The sequence below is a fragment of the Paramormyrops kingsleyae genome, chromosome 20, assembly GCF_048594095.1.
Source record: "Paramormyrops kingsleyae isolate MSU_618 chromosome 20, PKINGS_0.4, whole genome shotgun sequence".
NCBI lineage: Eukaryota > Metazoa > Chordata > Actinopteri > Osteoglossiformes > Mormyridae > Paramormyrops > Paramormyrops kingsleyae.
Window position 1 is genome coordinate 23,302,569 of NC_132816.1, and position 22,563 is coordinate 23,325,131.

The 22,563-nt window shown below is 44.2% G+C and overlaps 1 protein-coding gene and 1 long non-coding RNA gene across 24 annotated transcripts in view; one reads left to right on the forward strand and one right to left on the reverse strand.

Annotated features, from left to right (window-relative positions):
• The window catches only part of tcf7l2 (transcription factor 7 like 2), an 87,918-nt gene that overhangs the window by 46,899 nt on the left and 18,456 nt on the right, over positions 1-22,563 (reverse strand). For 16 of the 23 annotated variants that reach the window (XM_072703455.1, XM_072703454.1, XM_072703450.1 and 13 more), the window contains exons 4-5: positions 13,051-13,152; positions 8,907-8,966 (exon numbers count right to left, since the gene is read on the reverse strand). In XM_072703455.1, coding sequence (XP_072559556.1) covers positions 8,907-8,966; positions 13,051-13,152 — 162 coding nt within the window. The remainder of the gene's footprint in view (positions 1-8,906; positions 8,967-13,050; positions 13,153-22,563) is intronic. The other 7 variants (XM_072703458.1, XM_072703457.1, XM_072703456.1 and 4 more) reach the window with 1 other exon arrangement.
• Positions 4,510-21,433, forward strand: LOC111858156 (uncharacterized). Its single transcript, XR_002841519.2, has 4 exons — positions 4,510-4,673; positions 12,528-12,634; positions 18,485-18,542; positions 19,557-21,433. It is a non-coding gene; the product is annotated as an uncharacterized lncRNA (long non-coding RNA).

The following is a 22,563-nucleotide window of genomic DNA, read 5'->3' on the forward strand; positions in this document are numbered from 1 at the left end:
TGTGAATACATCCTGCAGCCCTGCAGGCAGCCTCCCCTAACGGCACGAGCACACTAATGACGGGGCCTTTCTCTCACAGATTCACTTCAGCATTATAGTAACACTTCTGAATAAAAATTATAAATAGTTTTTTATCACGTCTGGGGATGAAGGCCAGGTGCTGTGCCACTGTCCATACAAGGGATGGGTTAGCGAGCCTCTGCGGACAGGAGCATGGAGATGGAGTCTAATACTGGTACGTCCTTCTGGTCTTGAAAAAGCACCTGTATGTGCATCACTTCAACACCTGCTCTGCTCCAGAGCTCATTCCTGCACAGCTGGGTCACACTGTCTCTTTCACAAGAAATATACTTTTCAGAATCTTGTACAAAGTTTATACAACATAGAGAGCTTTTCTGTAAATCTCGTCAAAATAATTTTTCAAAATAACTATTTCTAAAGTAACTTAAAATATCTAGCACACAGCGTAAACTCTGTATTTTTGTACAAAAGGGGTGAACTTTACCAAATTTGTTTCTCATTGTGCACAGGCGTCTTTGGGTGGGAGTGAGAAGCCTTCTCCAAAAAAGGTCATTTTGCTGAAACGCATGCTTCTTTAATCAGCAGCTGCAGCGCAGTGCCACCCAGATCTGCATGCAGTCTCCAGTGCTACCCGGCCTGATTACCCAGTTGCTCCCCAGTGGGCTCTATGGCACCCAGCCAAAGAATTACACGGGAGGGGGCTCAGGGCAATGGAGTGCACCCAGCTCAGGTCGTTTCAGCAGGGAATGAGAGCGCACGGTCACAGATCACGTAGCCAGAAGCAGCATCTCTCTCTCTCTGAGGATGGCTTGATCCAAAATGCAGATGTCCCTCATCTCCCCCTAAAACACGGCTGCTCATAGCTGCTTGGCATGGTAGACAGCTGGCTGAATCTCAATGCCAGTTTGTGATCTAGATGGTGATGCAGTCGGTGGGGGGGGGGGGGGGGGGCTCTGTAGACTGGAGAACCTGCATCATTCCACATTGCTAGCTAGTATCCAAGGAGGGACAGAGTACTGAAAAAAATCAAAGTAAAGGTACTGTTACTTCCAAAAAAATGTTGGAGTAGAGTAAAAGTACCTCTCCCCAAACCTACTTAAGCAAGAGTAAAATAGTGGCTTGTATTTCTTCAGATTGAAAGTGGAAACCCTAATTGCAAGTGTTTGTGACCAAAAGCTTCTGTAGATCGTGTTGATTCTGTAGATCCTACTGGATGGTGATGTGTTGAGTAGTGAAGTAAGTTAGCCGTATTTCCATCTGGCAGAAGTTTTCAGAAGAGTTTACAATACACCGCACCAGACTTTAAAATTGCCAAAAGATGTGGCTACTGAACTGTCACTCTCTTCACCAACACCAAAGTTTCCTCTGAGGAAACACTCGTCTATAAAATTAGGGATTCTCAACCTGACTTCTACAGAAGAGTTTGCAGTGGAGGGGTACTGACAGATCCATGTGGGATTTAATAAGTTTATGAGTTTCCTTTCTTACAGATGCAAATAGAACACGTTGTAAAAATTGAAAATATATATTTTTTTCAAAATTAACCAACTGCTCCAAAAACCCCCCAGTGTGCCATAGCCCGCTGGAATGCTGGCAAAGGATAGGGGGGCCATTTTAAGTCATGAGTATTACCAAGACATGGCCAAGGATCGGGAGGCCATCTTAACTCACAAATATTACCAAGACATGTAACGTGTTCCGGTAACTTGGTGGTTCTCAATCCTGTTCCTGGTGCTCCCCCACGCCAGAACTCACACTGCCTTCAACCTGCCACATTCATTATTAGCCTATTAAGGACTATATGAGCTTGATTAAGGTAGGGTTGGAATGAAAACATTCAAGGGGGAGGGGGGCACAAAGAACAGGATTGAGAACCACTGCTATAACCATCAACCTAGCTGTACTTATGTTGGCTGTCCGTTATGAAAAGACTGCTATTTAATTGGTTGGAATTGCATTCATTTCTGTAATGCAAGTTATCAAGCAATGTCCCTTATCAACAGTTTTTTGAAGTTTCTCAGGGTCTCATTTAAATTTTATAGAAAGATAAGTTGATGTATCGTTCAAATTGCCAAGCCTTGCCTAGTAACGTCGTAATGTTCAAATCTGTAGTGAAGCTTCCCTTTTGTTTTTCAGAAACAGTGGGAAAAAACGAATCCTGTGACAGTTCCCAATGTTGACTGACAATGAAAAACAGTAACAGCTCTCATGCCTGGCATTGAAGTAACCCCGACACTCAAGTAACAGAAACAATACTAAAATATCAGTATAAAAAAATTTCAAAATAATGCTATTTTAATAATACATTTTACAGTAAACAACTAAAAATAACTAAGAAAAGCATTGCACAATACAAATGCCAGATCATGCATGTGTCTAAATAGCAGCCTTTCCGCTAGTTTACCTAATGATTTCTTTTGTTGCTTGCTTATCGACTGAAATAGCAATACAATAATCATTAAATCTGTGGATAAAAGGATTAAAGTGAATGCAAGAAATTGGCTTGAACTAATTCTTTTCTCCTGTAAACTACCGCATGGGCCAGAGGTACATATGGTACTATGGTACTTGCAAATGTGTAATGTATAAGAACATAAAACATAATAGGAAATGGGCACCGACATGTAAACAAACTGAAATTGGGTTTTACCCACAGGTACCTTCTGACACTGACATTTATGCAGACTTCCAGCAGCTTTACTTCAGGAGCCAAAAATATTCATCTTCTGTTTTGAAGTAGCCTTTAGTTTTTGTTTCTTGACCAACTACTATTATAGTGCAGGGGACCTTTTCGGTATCTCTTTTATCTGCTTGTTTGTTTTTAGCCAGTATAGCTCAGAGAGATTTTCCTAAAACAAGCTAAAGCTAACCTTATACTGTGCGAACACAAGTTAATGAAGTGAGTATCCAGGGTCAGCTGGCTGGAGTGAGATTTTCAATTCAAGACAAGTCTGTACACACATTTACATGTATGTAGTAGTTGTATTACCTCGTAAATAGTCTATAGGGTTTGCAAACTACCCCAATGCTTTTGATGTAGCTAATTTTACATTTATAATGAATTAATACAGAATTTGCCTTAAGGAGTTCTTGCATGAGACTCAGAAAGCATGTCACGTCAGATGCAAGAAAGTTAGCAGCCCCAAGGTATCTAACTAGTTAAGATTACCTTCATTGATCGAAGGCGGAAATGCCGCAGCAGCCTTACTGCAGCTTAGTAATGGTAGTGATAGTTTACAATAAATTACTAATTTGGTTACCTATCTAAGATTTAACTGCAAAAGAAGTAAATAGTTTAGGCTAGTCAAGTGCTGACAGCTAAAAATGACAATGTTGTGGTGTGTATAATGCTTGTAGCTAGCTGGCCAGTATGAAACAATGTGATAAAACCGTAAGATAAAACTAATTTCTAAGGCACGTATGCATTTGAATGCATGTATCTTAAAACCAACATGACAGACAAAATTATTGACCTTCTTGGATTTGACTTCAAAAAGCTCCCACAGGTGCGGCTATGGATGCGCTAGTTCTGTAGTCTACGTTAGCTTTTTAACCAAGCTATTGTGAGAAAATGCACACAGTAAGTGCAATTTGTTATGACTGGCCAAGGAAAATGCATGGTCCAGTTGCTGCTGGTGGAGTAAAAAGAATGGGAAAACATCACAGTGCTACCGAGAAGCAGCAAGGCTGATGTAGCATTACAGCGCTTCATGCGGATTCGAGTGTACCAGTTTTAAACTACCCAAAAAGAAAAATCTAGTCCCCCCCTTCCACATCGCAGGGGTTACAGGCACAGGCACCCGGCAATCTGGGGAAAAAAAACGCGTAACACTTTTTGGTTCCCTTGGCGGGAAAAAAGCAAAAATAGGAAGCGCGAGATGCAGTTATCACTGCAAGATAACAGATATCACGTGAGAGGCTACAGTAAACACACTTGGAGTCCTCCAAACTAGCACTGAATGCATAGCTTATGCATTTACGAGTTACTAAACATTTTGTGTGTCGGCTGCAGCTTTTGCAAAGCTTTAAAAAAAAGAAACCGCGTTGGGGAATGTCGAGATGCAGAAGAGTCGACTATACTCAGTTACGGTAAGGAGAGTATTTGTAGTTCGTTACTTTATAACCTTCCAGTCTCCCACTTATACACTTTTATAAGAAGTTCCAGAAAAAAGATCCAACTAAAGTATTACAATTACAAATGATGATGAACTATCGATTCAAATGAGAAAACGTACTGATCCCCAGAAAAACAAAAGCTAGATGTGTATTTAGTCTCTTTTTAACTGGAGTTCTTTACGTAAATTAAAGTCTTTAATTCGTGTTGCTTTTATTAACAATGACATTGACCCAAACTGAAATCATCCCTTCCGAACATTTACAAGAGCCGAACACAGGAACATCAATGGCGACGTCACATTGGCCAGATGACTCCTCCATCCAATCGCTTTTGCCTCCGGTAACGTGAACTCACGTTGGCCGCGTGTCATGCTTTAACAATTAAATTGGTCGCGTTAAAGCGCGGTACTTGGATTGGAAGGCGTAGCTAGTAATATTCCTGTCACAAACACTACAAACAGCTATTACCTATGTCACTGCCGCATCCTGCCAGCTGGAGACGCCTCGACGACGTGGTTGCTAACATAAAGCAGCTGGTAAGATGGCACTAAAATTTTAGTTTTAAATATCTCCTGGTTTTGGGGAACATATTAACCGAAAAACCGCGACTCTGAATAGAAACAAGACTCCTAGTATTTATCAGAACAGAAAGTTTGCTGAAAAACCTAACAAACTTCATAATTATTTTCTTTTATTCCAAAATCTAAATTAACCGAGTTTCAAAGGACATTAATTAAATATCTGCCGTTGCACTGCTGGATTAAAAAAAGCGCGACCACAGCGCGCACTGCATAACTGAGCACAGCTGTCTGCTACCTCCCTTACCAACGTAGTTAGCTAATAATAACTTAAGGTCTGTCTTTCTTAATTTCATAATTACCTTTTCATTGTCTTAAGGACGAACTGGACTTTGCAGAAACAGAATTTATATGAGAATAACAGCATCCTAATTTCCCGCCATCAAAAGAGTGAGTTCGGTAAAAGCGCTACGCGGTGATAAGGAGGATTTCAGGAAAACATGAAAAGCATGTAATAAATATAACATCGATTTCACCTTACATTTCACTGTGTTTAATAAGCCATTCAGTACAAGGTTCGGTTTGTCTAGACTATTTCTTTGCTCTGCTCATGCTCAGACCTGTCAAGCTAAATCTCCTCATTTTGAGGTATTGTTACCAAGACAAATGAATGAATCAACACACAATATGTTTAGATATAATTAGATAATGTATAATGACTCAAGTTTTGTTAAATTTTGACAGTTCTGCTGGATTCTTTTTAGAACACACACACACACATCTTGTCTTCCTCCCAGCATGCACTGCTCACTAGCCAGCTTAGGAGACCTCATCTATTGCTTAGCCTCTCATTTCACCTGCAAGGTGGCTATGAAGATCAGTTATTTTCAGGGGAGGGGGGAAAATTAGCTTTTTTTTGACTCATGAAATGACATTTTTTGTCCCAACCCAAAGAAGATTTAGGGCATATTATATCACCTCAACATAGAATAACCCACAAAAACATTTTGTTAAATATTATCCCATTCACTATACACTGCAATTAACTTGAATTAACTCAAAATGTGCATGCTTGTAGAAGGTGTGCTAAGTTATTGATACGTTTGTAGCCTGTGATATGTCCAAACCAAAGCATTCCTTCTAGGTGGCATGGAGTCAGTGGTATAGATTCCTGAGAAGTATGTCAGAAGCAAAAGGTGTTACAGGGTGAATGATTATCCAATCTGCCCAGCAGCACCTCAGAAAGCAATGCAGCAAAACTGTTGCATAAGCACACACACCAATGTGGAGACGTGCAGTAAAGCCGTGTTAACTGACTGCACAGGCGAACTTGCTTACTTAGTGGCTGTGAGCCATGGCCCTTCCTGAGCCAAGGAAGCTTGCACTCAGCAGGGATATGGCAGCCATTTTGACCCATAGTTAACTCTGATACAACCGTCACGCTAAGGTCTTTAGTTCACCAAAAAAAAAAAAACAGATGAGCAACTGATGATATTTATAGCTTGGCAGTGGTCATTCCTAAACTAACACCATAAAAAAGTAAAATTAATAGAAACATCAATCCAGTCTGTTAAGGAGCAATTAAGAACCGTTCATGACCAAATAATGTTTTGAGCTGTTAGGTTTGCCACTGGAGCCTCAGCAGAGCCACGCTAGCTTACGCCATGTCAGCATCAAAAATCAGGCAAACAGCCTCATAATGACTATAAAGGCAGTAGAGGGAAAATACATTTTTCCAGGAATTAGAATTAATGGGAGCAGAAAATGATGCAACCCTTCAAGAGATGGAATTTAGACTGCTAAGATGGGATTTACAGGAAGCATGTGCAGCCAGCTGGCAGATACAAACATGTGTCCAAATTGCTGTTTCTGCACAACTTTCAGACTGCTTAGGGATTAGTGGGGTCGGACTATGATTAGGTACAAGCATAGAACTCTAAAGTGATATTTAAAATGAACCCATTGTGGGGTACTGGTGAAAGTGTGCTGAGTAGCCACTAACTGTCTCCCCAATCCCCCAGCACTGCCATGATGCCATTACATGTTCCTTTCTTACTGTATGCCTATCTCACCCTCACCCCCCCACTGCACCTCCACACAAACTTTCCCAAGCCACTTCATTACCCAGCTTCATGTAGAGGTCCCATCTCAACTTACTGGGCCTCCCTGTAGTCACATGCTACCCCCCCGGCGCCCCAGCCCAGCCTGCCCCGCCCAGACGCTAATTGGTAACTGTGCTGGCAAGCTGCACAATGAGACACCTGGAGTCCTGTCAAAACAAGTTTCTGTGTGAACAACACTGGAGTGGCCATGGTGACGCTGCAGTGTTCCCGGTGCCGTGGCTACGGCCCAGCATGGCGGGAGGAGGCCTGCATGCTTAAAAGAGCTGTCTGCCAAAATGAGGAAAGCATTGTCTCAGATCGTGCCAAACTAAATTAGTACTCTGATGGTACACTGAGCTGCAAATTACAACTGTGCAAACTAACAAAACGACTACTTCCATGTGTTTTAGAGTTTGTTGCTTTTAAAAAAAAAAAAAAAACTCTGAAGTTCGATGAGATAAATGGCTTGAGAGAAACCAAAGGTGTCCCATCTAGACTATGCCAGTCTGTATGTTTTACTCACTCATTCACCACAGTCCTTAAGCAGATCATGTTACACCACAAGAGTTCAGCCTTGACAGGCCAGTTACACACTACCCCTTACCTAGTTAGTTATCATTTGCATAACTGTTCGACTGATGTCTGAAACTATTAGCATTTTTAAGGGAGCACAAAACATCATGAACATGTATTTATTCCAACTGACAATCTGAACGCAGTCACACACATACAGTTGTGTACGCACAAGTGCCCACATGCCCAGCCTTTCCAGCCCAAGCTTGTTAAGCAGGCTTCAGAAACATTAAAAAGGGAAGAACACCACAAATCACCGTGCAAGCTGTATGTGATGATACCAATAGTGCCTTTTGGGACATTAGAGTTGTACATTCTGGAGTTCTTTGGTCTTTACCCAGTAGTCCCTAGCAGAGCATCACAGAGTGTTATTAGCTAGACACATGCTACATGGATAAGCATCTCAAGAATGGTTCTGCTGAACCAAGGCCAGCCCAATGCAACCTGGTTTTGTGGTCCATAAATGTGTTCTGCTAAGAAGCAGAACTCAATGGAAAGGAGTGTGCTGTATTATAGAGCATGACACCATGGCCATTTCAGATTTAAAAAGTGCCACGTAAAAGTGTTACCTGCAGGGTGTATTTTCCTAAACTGCACAGAAATAGTGCTCAGCCTGGCACACCTTACCAAGACTGCCACACAATACTCTGTGAGCTGCTGTGGTTGGCAGCAGCCAGTGGCCTGCTGGGTTGCACTGGAACTGCTGTAGGTGCCAAAACACAGCTAACCAAATGAAGGAATGCCACAAGAGTGGGAAATCAAGAGCATCGAAACGTTTGTGACGGCGTGCACCAAAAACAGCCACACTTCGGGCAGAGTAGGAAGACAAGTTAGCACAGATGTCATTTGTCAGAATAAAACTGATCACTTTGTCCTCGTTTTGGAGGTGAGGATTTAAACAATCGGATCTTTCAATTTCCAATCAGTTGTTTTTTTTTTTTTTGTTCTTTGCTGTGTCTTATTACAACACAACACCCCCGGACTTATATCCAATTCGAGGACAGTCTTACTGTGGCCCTCTTGGGTATCGATTATGTGGGCAGACTCAGGTTAGTTTACCTTCATATAGTTTTTTTCTTTAAAACATTTTATCTCCAAACAACTCCAGTGGTGCCAGAAGCAGGCATCCATCATGTTTTCTATGGCTTACTACCACCTTGAATGACAGAAACCAAAAGCCTCACCCAGATCTGCAGAGGAACTCATTCTGCCATGTGAAGTATATTCCACAGCATGAGCAGAAGTGATTTGGATTTAGACATTAGTAAGTTTGTAACATCATGAAAAATCATCAGAAAGCCAATAAATGGGATTCCATTTACCCACTCAGTCCCAATCCACCAGCTTGATCACAAACTCTTCCTAGATCGAAATCCAGTAAAACCATAACAGAAACAATAATACAAATGCTGGGAGGTGGAGCTGGGGGGTGGGGAAGCAGGATGATGGGCGGTCCTGGGGGGCAGCCACGTCGGCTGCAGCGCACAGATGAACCACAACAGCAAGCAGGCAGCAGCAGCACATTTCATTTCTCTCACAGAAAAAAAGCTGGAATACTTGGAATTCAAATTCTCACCAACTGAAATTGGTGAAGGCTCAGATCTCCCTGTCCGGGGAATTCCAAGCAGAGGGGGGCCTGAAATGCAAAGACGCACAGTCCCGTGTCACACAATTATACACTCACAGCGTCCTCCGATGGCCGACAGCGCAAAGCATGTGTGTCGGAAAAAGAAGCCCTACGACCTTTTCATGATTATTATAATGACTATGCTGTGTTATATGGCCTGCTATGTAGAAAGGCCCAGCTGGACTATGCTGGATCACATCATATAGAGAATTTGAGAGCATCTGATACATGCCAGTCACAGCAGTCTGGCGGTTAATGCCAGGCCTCTGTCTCTCCCTGCAAAACTCATTACTTTGCTTGTTTATGAGAACATAGAGATCCATATGTTAATTCAGGGTGTTTCTTTGTCTTCTGTTCGGGGAACGTGTGCAGTGTAAGGGAGACATCAAGGACATGAATGAAACAAAAGAAACATGGAGAGAGAAACAATGTGAAGGAGACACATCTCTATAACGATTTATAAAAATGCAACTTTTTTTTTTTTTTTTTAATGCAAGACACATCTGAGGAGGTTAATTAGGAACCAGGCAAGATGGGTACATCTGTTGGGATTGAAAATAATATGAACAGAGAGGAAAAACTGTTCTGGCCAGTTATGGAGAGACTTATGTGAGCGAGCACATCCTGTAGGCCTGGTACCCCCTGCAGCTGGGCATGCTCACGCTACTTTGGTGAAAATGCACAGACAGCCAGGTGCACTGCATTACCCAACACTGAACGGCAGCACTTAAAACACACACTGACATCACCTTTGTTTACAAAGCCAGCCAGTTGTGATGGGGGCTGGACCAAGATATACATCCTGTATTTCCTGATGTAGGGACACGGATCTCTGGCCATTTTGTTTCTACCCATACTCGCCCATTGAACTAAGCAGGCATGTCAAACAGGACCTCACAGAGCGGCAAAGCAGAAATGCCTCACAAATGTTGGTGCGGTTTCACTTCCTAAGCAGGCAGGAGACCCAGCTGAACTTCCTACGGTTACTGAGGAATAGGCAGCTCCAGCAGCTCAGGGTATGAAAGACATTATTGAGGGTTTTAAATGAGCTCCCATTGACTGCATTTACTGTGACATCTACTTCACTGACTACATTAATTATTATCCTTTTATAGTGCAGAGCTTCCATTGGTTGGGAACACACAAAGCAAGCGAGGCTAAACTCAAAGGGAGAGCGAGTCAGGGAAGCCGGCCCAGCACAGGCAGCTCTGTAAGCGCTCTGACAGTAAACGGTGCTGCCTGTGGCCCTTGCCACTGTGCAGCCCCGACACGGCTACTCGATCTGGACCCCATCAACCCCCACTCTGTCTCAAGGCCCCAGCTTAAGGATCTCCTTGGCACAAAAGATAGCATTCAGCCATCGGAGATAATTCTACCCCTGAACTTGTGCTGTTCGAATCAGAGTGGGGGGGGACAGGTCCTCCACACACTGCCCATCCTGTAGCTACTGTGAGCAGGAGCCCCATTAACTGTTGAGAGGTCACCTTGGCCAGCGGCTCAGTGTTCAGCCTGAGCTTTGCCTCAAGAGCTGAATGAAACAAAAACTGAAATAAGACCACATTTTTCCTATGCTGACCTGTGGCAGAAAATAGAAATCATAGGAGGAGCGCAGAGAAAGATGAACACTCAGAGTGACATCCCAGCACATCACACGTGTCCTACATGTGCCTCCCTCTGCTGGTATTGCATAACACTCCACCTCTCACTTAGCTGCCTTTAGCCTGTCCATGGCCTGCCACAGTCCCTCACCCCATCTGGCTGCCAGCACAGCCAGGAAATGGTTAATACTTGGGCAACCCCCCACCACTCACACCCTCCCGCAGCATGGCAGAGGAGGGGAAACAATGAAGCCATTGTCAGGTCCGGCGAGACTCAGAGGGAATGACATTGGTTGCCCCCCCCCCAACCCCACATGCTAGTTTTTTTTCTTGTTTATGCCCCAGTTTCCAGCACGTCAGTGTTAAAAACAGCCGTTAAAAGTTGATCCATACCAGAGTGGTACTCTGATTAGCCAGTGTATGTAAGTAGCTATGCCTGCCTGAGTCAGCTGGCTAGGCTAGGGTGGAGCAACATTATTGGCTAGATGTTGGCCAATGTGCAAGCATGCCTGTATGATGTGCCCGCTCTGATCCTTCAGTCTTGGCACAGCCGGGTCTAACTCAGTGAGGCACACACCTCTCACAGTCATGAACTTCAGTCAGGCATCGTTATCTTGCAGGCTATCGGCTACCCTTATCATTCATTTTCAAATGCGCATTCCTGCTTTGAAAGGTCAAGGTGCACAGGGCGTTGGAAATGAAAACAGGACCATAAAAAGTAGCACAAGTTTATCGATGAATTGACTAATGGGCCCACGACACAATGTAACCATATAAGCTATAACAATAACAAAAATACATTTCTACCCCAGAGATGGACAGGGAGCAGTTCTAAAAACAGGCATCCAAAATTCTCTTTGCGGACACTCACTTGATAGATATATAGGCTGAACACGTCATCTATATGTTCAGAGGCATGATGCAAACCAGCGCAATGTCAAATCTGCCAAATGCTAAATTTCAATGATTATTGTTTTTGAGAGGGAAGACAACATATGCATTGCTCCGTATTCTGTTTGTTCCTCAGAACTGATAATTACACCAAATGAGGACAGGTGTGTCTAATCTCAAGCATTTCTTCTCAGACAATTAAGATAAAATCCATGAAAAATCTGTAACAATAAGAAAACTGCATTTGCTCCATTTTCTTTTAATTCCTTTCCTCTTACAAAACAGCCATTAGTCAGGTATAACACCTCATCTGATAAGTATTTATAACTGCAACACTTGTGGCAGGTTAAATCCTAAATATTTATCTACATGTTAACTGCCTCCTGATTTTTAAAGGCAGTTTGTAGCACTGACTGTTACAGTTTCCAATAAAAAGCAACATTACAAATCAGGCTTTCCAATGGGAAACCTTCCTGGAAACAAGCCACCAGGACCTTTGAAAATTATTTAGATTTTTAAAAAGCATTTTGAATAATCAGGTTTTTAGCAGCTATGGAAAATGAATGGATGGATTGTCATGTTTCTTGTAACTGTTGCAAACCTACTCAGATTAATCTTGATTTCTAGTTCTTTTTTTTTGCTTAAATCGTTTTCTCATTACAGTAGACAAGTTACTGAAAAAATGCTTCACAGATGTAGTCAAAACAAAAATGAAACTGTCATGGGATAATATCAAAAGCGTACATATTCCTTCCATTTATATACAAGTTATGTTACACATTCCTCTCACAATGTATCGCAATGCCTAACCTTTAAAAAAAAAAAAAAAGAAAGGATGTTACTCCATTTTAAAATTTTACTTGATATATTTACTTCCTCAGTGAATCACCACAGATGTCACCAAGCATCTACAGCAGTAAACTAATGTCTTTAATCATTCATATCTAGAAGGTTTAACTGAAGAACAATTACAGGCCGGTCTGAAGCCATCTGAGATCTGATTAACGTCTCATAGATGTGGAGCTCGCTGGCCAACTTGATCAGTCACTGCCACCTTTTTGTCTCTGATGTTTCGTAACAGGGAAGTGATGCAGCCTGACTAATCCGGTGGATATCATAGTCCTAAAGCTGCAAGGTAAACATTCCATGGAGCCTGAGGTCATCACTACAGGCCACTCCACTCCACAGGTTTGTGCAGTTAATTACAGTTTAATGCCTGCCTGCTCGGCGGCTGGCTGCCTCTGGGAAACTGATTAACGTGGCTGAGCAGGTTCAGGACGGCACAGTAGGAATGGGTGCTGGCCTCACCAAATGCTCTCTGCCTTATTTGCAATAAAAGTAATGATAAAAATAGTAAGACTCGAACACACCTAAGCAAAGTGCCTCCATGTAGATGAGTGTATTGCATTTCCCTGATATTGAGCACATGGGGAACCCGTGGAAGGTAGACCAGACACTCTAGCAATACTCAGTGTTGGCGAGCAACCAAATCATTGTGTGTACAGCCCTAAGGATGGTGGCATGCGCTCGGAGAAGCATACATAGAGCACAGGAAGACAGGGAAGGAGGAGTATAAATGTAAGGGACCAGCGGGTGCTACTTACAACAATGTGTGCAGGAGATGGAGACCTGGCATCTTTAAGTGCTTGTCTGCTCTGCAGACTTCCTGCTTGAACATCTAGCAAGGGCCATTTCATCTGCAGGTACTGAGTGGCAGAAACAAACAAGATGGGAAAGAAAGAAAAAACATGTTAACAATGCAGAAAGCAAAAAAAAAGGAAAGTGACCGAGTGCATGACTCAAATAAACAAACAAAACAGGTCTGAATAAGAGTCTGGAGGAATGATGGCACGTGATGTGGAGGAGAGACGATGAAAGGTTGGTGTCTGGTGAAGATTCCCAGCGTAAAAGGGCTGAGCTCTTGGACAAGGCCGAAGCCATTTTCAATGACATCTGAGTCTCCAAGTACACTCACTTATGCTGGTTAGGACACTTATGAAATGTTTACGTAAAGGCTGGTTAAGGTTTGCAGTGGGGGAACTCGGTGATATAGCTACAGCATTATTGCATGGCTAGGCACAGAGTGTAAGGGGGGAACCAGTACAACTGGAAACACGGATGGAGCCCAAGCCTACGGCAACTAGGAGGTAGGGCATGATCACAAGCCATCCACAAGTTGGGTGAGATATCACAAGCCACCTGTCTGCATCTCCCCTTGTGCCTTCTCAGGTGAATCATTAACACTTCTTATCAGGTAGGTAAGACAGCAGAGGGTAAAAGCAGGCTCCTCTGGCCCAAGATTGTGACCTACACGTCGCAAGCAAGAGGCAACTCCTGAACCAGAGGACGTGGGCCATCTTCACTTTGCCCTGACCTCAAAATTAATGAGAAAGCCACAAGCAACCACTTTCAGAGTTATTGCATGTTTCCTTATCATCACCCACAAACAGCTGTATCAGTACAGTGAAAGACCAGGGGCTGTGAACACCACCATTTTCTCCTGCTTCACTCTTGCATTGACATGTCTAGAGACTGAGAGATCTCAGGTAAGATCAGCCTTGTTGGGAGAAAGATCTCCTGCAGAGCAACATTCTCCATACAATGAAATTGAGTATGAGTAATGTACCTGAAATGAACCACCAGTACCATGGTGAGCAGGTATCCACAGAAATCAGGGATACCTCCTCAAGACTGGCTCAGTACTGTAGAGGATGCAGGGTCCAACTGAGCCGCACAGCCTGTAATATCAGAAGGCCTTTAGTCACACCTATTCTGAAAGTCAGCCCTGATCCATGTACAAACAGTGCCCGCAAATGGACTGCTGCAGCACCAATGCCTGCAGGGGTGTCATGAAGGCCAGAAACCCTGGACACATAAAAATAACATAAACACATCAATTAGTCAGTCATGCCTTTCTGCACCATACTGCACACTGACATCTCGCCCTGAGCTACAGGGCTGCTTTGAGTGCCATGACAATCATTTAATAAACCAAAGCAAAAAATGCACATTTTTGGTTAAATCCAAAAATCAAATGGTTATTTAGTATGGAGTTTATTTACCATGTTTTAAAGTTCTGTTGTAATCAGAGAGCTTGCACATCTTAAATTCACCTTCGACTAACACGTGAACTTATGATAACAAAACTAATCACTAAAACAAGATACTGCCGGATCTGTGGCACCTGTTAAGTCTGTCCTGACATCACTTTCCAGAAAGTCAATCAGAGGCGTTTTTTTTTTTTAAGTTTTCCACCTACTTCCACCTGTCCAATCCAAATGAACAGAGTGTCACAGCTGCAACCAGCAGAGCCCTGCCTGTGCACAGGCATGCGTCACAGCACTCGCCAGCCTCACAGGACTTGCCTGTCTGTCGCTGACCCTTGAACTTTGAAAAACACTCATGTTTCGTGCTGGCAGCTCACATAAGACCTCGTTAGACACCATCATCTCCCTTCTCACAGGGTCCTGGCCCCCACCCAGTGATGGCAAACCTCCACAGATCAGGTTATCTTCAACCCCTCCAATAGTCTGCCTTGAGTCTGTGTTAAAGTTGCATTAAATAAACCCTCAGTGCTCTACATACTGGACATATGTAAAGCATGAGCATAGCAGCTGTACCGGTCAGACCACAGAGGCGGTTTATGCAGAGATTACACCCAGATGAAAAGGCAATTATGTATAGAAATGTTTCCACAAACCTCACCTTAGGGTAATTTCAAATAAACCAATTTCATGTATATCAATTTTTTGTCATTCATAATAGGCAAATAAACTAAAAATCCTTTGCAATTTTTATCATTTGAATTTTACTAAAACATTAGTAGCATTATTCCAGAGAGGCACAATAAAAAGAGAGGAAAAAGAGAAAGACAACACAAAGAAAGGAAAAATAAGGAAGAGCTGGTCAAGAGAACGAGATTCTGCTTATTTCTGGACCTTGGGAGTACAGGATCCCCAGCAGCCTGCAGCTCAAAACATGAAAAATGGATTTTGAGTAAATTCAACATAAAAATGTATTGCATTTTTTTCTCTGGAAATATATGCCTCTCTATACTGCCCAGAATCCCTGGAGAAAACTTCTGACAAGTGGGCTGGCCTTGTATCTTTGCCTCCGAAGCAACAGGGACATCAACCACTGGCTAGGAGTTGAGCCAAAAGCAGGCCTGACCGCAAGCCTGAATGTTATCATCCCTGCACTGCTGTTCTCCATCTCAATCTACCCAATAGGCCTGCAGTCTTTTTGCATTTCATCCAAATTTTAGCCCTCAAGAAAAGTAAGGCAGAGCTTTATCTTAATTATTTACGTACGTACAAGGAAAAAAAAAAAAGCACTTTGCTGTCAATTCCTCCCCAGCTGTTAGCTTATTCAAACCAGACGAGCTGTTACGCAAGGCCATAAATCTCCTGTCGCAAACGCAGAAGACCCCGAACCCTGTAGGCCATCCCAGGCTTACTCCTGAGAGGTAAACTGGCAGCACGTCCTGCTCCTGATTTCAGATGCTGAAGCACGCTAACAGCTTTGTACTGCACCTCTAAGGTCAACCAGCAGCAGAAAGGCCAGCTCCACAAAAGCAGAATTTCCTGCATTGTTGCTTTTTTCCTCCAATTATCGTCTTGCTGGTTTTCAGCAGCGATGAGGTGGCAGCGGTTGCTTCTTTCGACGTCGTGAAACCGCGCGTCTGACCACATCAAAAGCCAGAGTGCTGACTTATCATTATAGAACCCAAGCAACACCACAGAATAGCCCATAGCATAGTCAGTCGGTACCCAGTCTCCTCAAAGGCATCTAACACTGAAAGTGTGTGGGTTATGTATATATTACATTGCGGGGACAAAATGTGAAATAATAACCTGCTATTTTGATGGTGTGGAGACCTTTTTTTTAATCCCCACAAGGGGAAACTCAGTTTTCTAAAAATCTGTAATTGCGATCAAAAAACTGTGTGTATGTTTCTGTATGCGTGTGTGTGTCTGTGTTTGTGTGTTTGTTTGTGTGTGTGTGTATGCGTGTGTGTGTGTATGCGTGTGTTTGTATGCGTGTGTGTGTGTATGCGTGTGTGTATTTGTGTGTGTCTGTGTTTATGTGTGTGTGTGTGTGTCTGTGTGTGTGTATGCGTGTGTGTGTCTGTGTGTTTGTGTGTCTGTTTTTGTGTGTGTGTATGTGTGTGTGTATGCGTGTGTGTATTTGTGTGTGTCTGTGTTTATGTGTGTGTATGCGTGTGTGTGTGTGTATGCGTGTGTGTGTCTGTTTTTGTGTGTATGTGTGTGTGTATGCGTGTGTGTATTTGTGTGTGTCTGTGTTTATGTGTGTGTATGCGTGTTTGTGTGTGTGTATGCGTGTGTGTGTGTCTGTTTTTGTGTGTGTGTATGTGTGTATGCGTGTGTGTATTTGTGTGTGTCTGTGTTTATGTGTGTGTATGCGTGTTTGTGTGTGTGTGCGTGTTTGTGTGTGTATGCGTGTGTGTGTCTGTTTATGTGTGTGTGTGTCTGCGTGTTTGTGTGTGTGTTTATGCGTGTGTGTGTCTGTGTCTGTTTGTGTGTGTCTGCGTGTGTGTATGTGTGTGTGTGTATGCGTGTGTGTGTGTATGCGTGTGTGTGTGTCTGTGTTTTTGTGTGTGTGTTTGTATGCTCCTTCTCCCCACATCCTTCTCAGAAACACACAAAGCTCAGCTCCCTGGCCCAAAAGCTTCCGACCACGAGAGGAAAACCACAAACAGGGTTTTGCCCAAACTGGGAATCTCACAGATAAACTAAAATGCGGATGGAAGACACTTCAGATTTAGAAACTGGGTACAACCAGGAAAAGAAAAGTAGATTAGGGGAGATCCTCAAATCTTGTATTCTTGCAAGTCCTGTTCAAAAGGTCTGCTGTAGGGATCTGGCCGTGGAGACAAACCCAAGCGGTGAGCCAGCTTTGGGGACTAATTGTAAACAGGATTTCTGGAAAAACAACTGTGAACACTGACAGGTGCTGGTCAGGTAGACCAAAAAAATTACCCAGTCATAGCTCACTTTTTAAAATATCTGTACAAGGGTTAGGGTTAGGTTTGAGGGTTAGGGTTAGGGTCTGAGCCGTAGACTAAGGGACTCCCACACAGCTTGACCCAAATGCTAGCACTGCAGCCATAGCGAAAGGACGCAAATGAAGCTATGGAGGGTAACAGAGTCGAGCTCACAAGGCTGCCGGGGGAAGAAGGCCTGTTTTCACTACAGATGACTGTCTGCATCGGCTGTGTTTCATCACAAGGAAGCCAGGAAGCTCACCCTGGCCAGACCCGTCTGCCAGTCCGTCAGCAGTGAAACGCTACACTGGTGGGAGGGGCCACCCTGGCAGGGCAGACATGTACTGACAGGCATGTCTGATTCAGACTGGTATTGCAAGTGTTCCCCTCACGCTAATCCCCCTGCTGGTTTTACAAGCATGCCAGGGGGGAGTGGGCCTGCCAAGATGCAGCCCTGCCCCCAGAGCCCGTCCGCCTGGCCTCCAGCTGCCCCAAGCCCCTTCAGAAACAGCCCCAGCCCACACCTGCCCACTACCCTGCATGCTACTCGTGGGTCATGAACCAGGGCCGCACCCTGACACAGCCTCCCCCCCCTTCTTCCTACCCGACACCCTCTCATGAACTAGGGCAGTACCCTGACACGGCCCCCCTCCCCCTTCCTACCCCACGCCCTCCCTTCTCTTGCAGTCTGCACCCTCCCCCACAGGCCCTGCAGGCCCTACAATGGCAGCTGAATGACTCAATTGTCTCTGATGAAGTGAAAGACAAGGGACTCCTCTAAATCCTTGCTAAGGGATGAACTTTCTCTCGCCTCCCAGAGCTTTCCCATCGACAGCAGTAACTCACAAAGAGCAGAGTGTGTCTTAGGGGGACAAGGACAGCTTGCCTGCCCCACAGCCAATCCAGACAGCCTCAGCCTGGTCTGCTCCAGAAGCTCTAGGAGCAGGAAGGACTTTCTCTCAAAGTGCTTCCTTAAAATACAAGCTTGGCATTTCTCTTTTGCCCTCCCCCCCCCTGATCTTTTTTTGGTTCAGGGACACCTCTCTGGAGCGTGACCCAGGCATATAGGAGCTGTCATCGAAACAGTAACAAGTGAGTACAGAGCCCTGAAGATGGGCGCCCCCTAACGAAAGATGGTATAAACATTGGAGTGCTTAATGAATGACGAAAAATAAACTTTCAATCTAAAAAAAGCAGGGAACCTCCAAGGGGCCCAATACAAATGATGCAATACCAAGGCAGGCAAGCGAACGGTACCAACATTCTCATGGTGTCTCATGGCTGTTCAGCTTTGCCCACAGAGGTTTGCGTAACTGGGTGAACAGAGGTTTTCCAGCATTACGATATCATTCTGCCATTTTGCCACTGTAAGCTGCAAATATTAAGACACATTATGACCACATCTTCCTCTTCCTTATAAATGCCTTTTCAGGTCATGTGCATGTGGAACAAGCTCATCTTAGGGTCCAAAGTCTTTATTCAGCTCCCAAACACTGCAATAATGTGTACAGCAAACTGGCTGCCTGTTTTACACTGTAAGAGCGTAGAGCAGCTTGTTGACATCATTGGTGGCACAGTATGAAAACAGCATGTCAGTTATATGAAAAAGGCTGCCCTAGTCATGTCAAAAACCTCCACTGATTTCCAACCCATCTGTGAACTGGTTAGTGGCCCTGCCGTTCACATCTCTGGTGCCGGGGCGAGGCTGGCGCCAGCGTGTGTGACATGCCCGCTGGACTGTCACGCTGGCTGTCTCCTGGAACACCTCCCTCCCACACAGGATCACGGCGTGCAATTACAGTAAAATGAAAACCTGTTTATAATCTAAATGAGAACAGACCGTTATTCCATGAACGTAAGCACTTACTTTTGGCCAGACAGTAACTACGGCACTGGATCTCTTGCTGGTAACCTGCACCAGTTTTGAGATGAAACCCACTTTTAAACAATAGTTGCTAATGGGCGAGGAGGGCCAAGCACACAGGATCTTCCTCTGCATTTGCTCAGGCTGAACCAGTCAGCAAGCCAATGCACAGCATTTCCACCCCACTGGGGTTATGTATCGCCAGCTGTGCCTCTGGCCGTTTCCCATCATCTTCCTTACAGGTGCTGGGACAAAAACTCCTAATAGAAGCGGGAGCTGCAATTTTCTGTAATTGTGGAGAGAGAAAATAATAATACAATGGAGAGTCTTTGAAGACGAGGCTCCGCCTGCCCAGCCCGCCACCGCCCAGCTGACCGCGTTTGGAGCCTTCCGTACTTCTGCCATCAACATTAAAAGGAGGGCATTATTTCTGAGCGCTCTGTTCGAGGGAGGAACTACTACGGCAGCAGGAGAGAGTGGCCAGCAGAACCAGAAGTCCAGATGAAACCGAAAGTTAGGCTACATGAGGGCTCTTCACAGCTGCTTAGTTCTTCTAATACACAATTTATGAGTAAATAAAAAAAGAATTTGGGGGGAAAAAAAAATCCACCAATTCTAATAGCCAGAGGCATTTCTGCAACCAGGAAAATAAAACTCGAAAGTGGGAAGGCCTCCGGTTTCTGTGCCCCGGGGCAGGGGAGCCTCCACTGGGCCACGTTTGCTCTAAAGCCAGAACCACTGGGGGTTCTGAAAGCTGACGGCATGGGGCCATGGGCAGCTCTCCTGCTTTCGACTCCTCGCCGTGTGCACTCTGCGCTTCTTTAACCTCTACCTTACCCTCTCCTCAGCTTTCAGAGAGCAAAACTTTTTTCCAAGTGTTTTTTGGTGGTGTTTGGTTCTTCACCCTGTATCTCCCCATCTCACTCAGTCCCTGACCATTGTTTGTTTCCAAAGGCGCAAACTAAACCACGCATGAGGGGTGTTTTATTAGAACAACCTGCTGATCAGGGTTAAATTTACCTCCATCCCTGAGCTGTTAGTCTTGCTCAACATGACAAGCCAGGGAACACTGTGAGCACAAAAGCTGTCATCAAGCCTGGCTGTTATCTATCTGTATTTGTTTAACAGGTGTGGACAACACACTATGTAAACACAAAAAGGTTACCCGTATCCTTAAGATACTGTATAACGCTAATTTCAATTTGGTGGAAAAACATGGAAAATAAGCTCTATACATTAACACTTCAGTCTTTGCTAAACGGGTAACAATGTAGTCTATCCTTGAATGAGAACAGCATGTAGGGCTGGAACAGAGCTGCCACTTTGCAGACGCACATCCTCAGTCTAGACAAGCTCTTTTTCAACAGCCGTTTACCAGCACAAAGACAAAAAAGCTCCCTCTACTCTTACCATATGATTTATACCAAAATCTAAAACTAAGATGTCAAAAACAACACAGGCGCTGCTTTTTGGCCACGGGCGGCAGATGCCAGAGAAGGAGAGGGGTCCTGACGGCCAGGCACAGCAGCGCTCCGCATTAACGGAGCGGCGCAGGAGGTGCAAGCACGCGCCTGCCGTCAGAGTCTGCAGAACTGCAGCACGCAGCCCAAAGACACCAGTTGGCTGCCATCTCCACTCCGTTTCCACACTGGTAGGCCAGATTACACCACCCTGCCAGACACATGCCACAGGGATTAGAATTATCATTATTTTTTTAAACCCAGAACCTCATGTCTAATGGTAAAGACTCTCAATAGGTCACATTTGTCTGTACACAATGAACAGGAACACAAGAAGGAACTAAAAATAGAGGAATGGCTCAAAGGACATGGGAGTCTTACTGGCCGTAACATATGCTGCGTTCCATTTGAACTCGTAAATCGGAAATTCCAAGTTCCTAGTCGGAAATTACAACTGGAACGCCCCCTCAAGTCGGAATTCTGACTCGTGATGTCGAAGGAGTCTACACAACCCAGACCATTATCAACAGAAGTTAAAGCTGTAGTTCTGTATTGTTTATTAGCATTTAACTCTTATTTGTGGCTCATTAAATCTGTACACACCGTACTGTCCAACTGCTATCTGTGGACGTGTTAATACAGTATTTTTATGAGTAAAATTCCATGTAATGTTTTCGTTATCAACTGGTATTGCTAACAGTTGCTAACAATGAACCTGGCTAGAACTGGGGCCTGTTTCAGAAACCAGGATTTCTTTCTTAGCCAGATAACATGTGGGATTTAAGGTAGTCTGGGCTAAATGTAAGTGAATGAAGATAAAGCCCATTTAAACTGAGGTACCTTAAATCTGACAAGTTGTCAGGCTAAGAAAGAAATCCTGCTTTAAGAAACAAGTCCCTGGTATTGTTAAATGGCTTTCCAATTTGTTGTACTGGAATGCGATTAACTCGTCATTTCCAGCTCCGAATTCTGACCTATGAGGTAAATGGAATGTAGCATAAGAATGTGGCAACTGGGCTTCAGCTTTGCCTTATGAGCAGAGTGTCACTAATTTTGCACAACATCCACATGAAAACACCTCTCAATGGGGAGCCCTTAACACAACTAAGGTTGAGCAGCAAGAGGCACTATGTGCTGTCAGTCAGCCCCTGATACAGCTCTTATAAGAACCAACCCATCATAAGGTTGGTCCTTCCAAAGGCCACAATGGCCAGACTTTTTCTTTTAAAAAAAAAAGGGGGGGGGCCCTGCCCCTCATTCAGACTTGACATTCAGGAGCCAGTTCCCTGGAAATGATGCATGCTGCTCCTGGAAGCGAAAAGAAGCAGTGAAGGACATGAGCGTCCTAACTGCCTGCAGTAGAACCCTTGAGGGCTGCACTCCACCTGACCTGCACCAGGAAAGTATCAAGCAGTAAAAATCTGTAGAAAAGTGCTCTGGATAAAAGCTTTAGCAGAACAACAAAAATGTAAATGTGAGCATGTGGAGCGTGGCATGGTGACAAGAGCGGGACAGCACACCGTTAAAGCCAGGTGAAACTTGGAATTCATGAGAGAAACAAAGCTTAAGCTCCAGGGAAAGCAAGCGGTCACGGATCGTGCATCTTGTTCTCACTGCACCAAACAAGCGACAAAACGAGTATCTGCTCCTCGCCACAGAGCTGCGACACAGCCAGTGCATGTGGAACAGAAATTCCCATGTAGCGTATCTAATAGATGCGGCCACTGAGCCCCGCTCCCTCGAGTCTTCATCTTGGACGTGGTGGGGAGGAAAGGCAAATTAATAAATA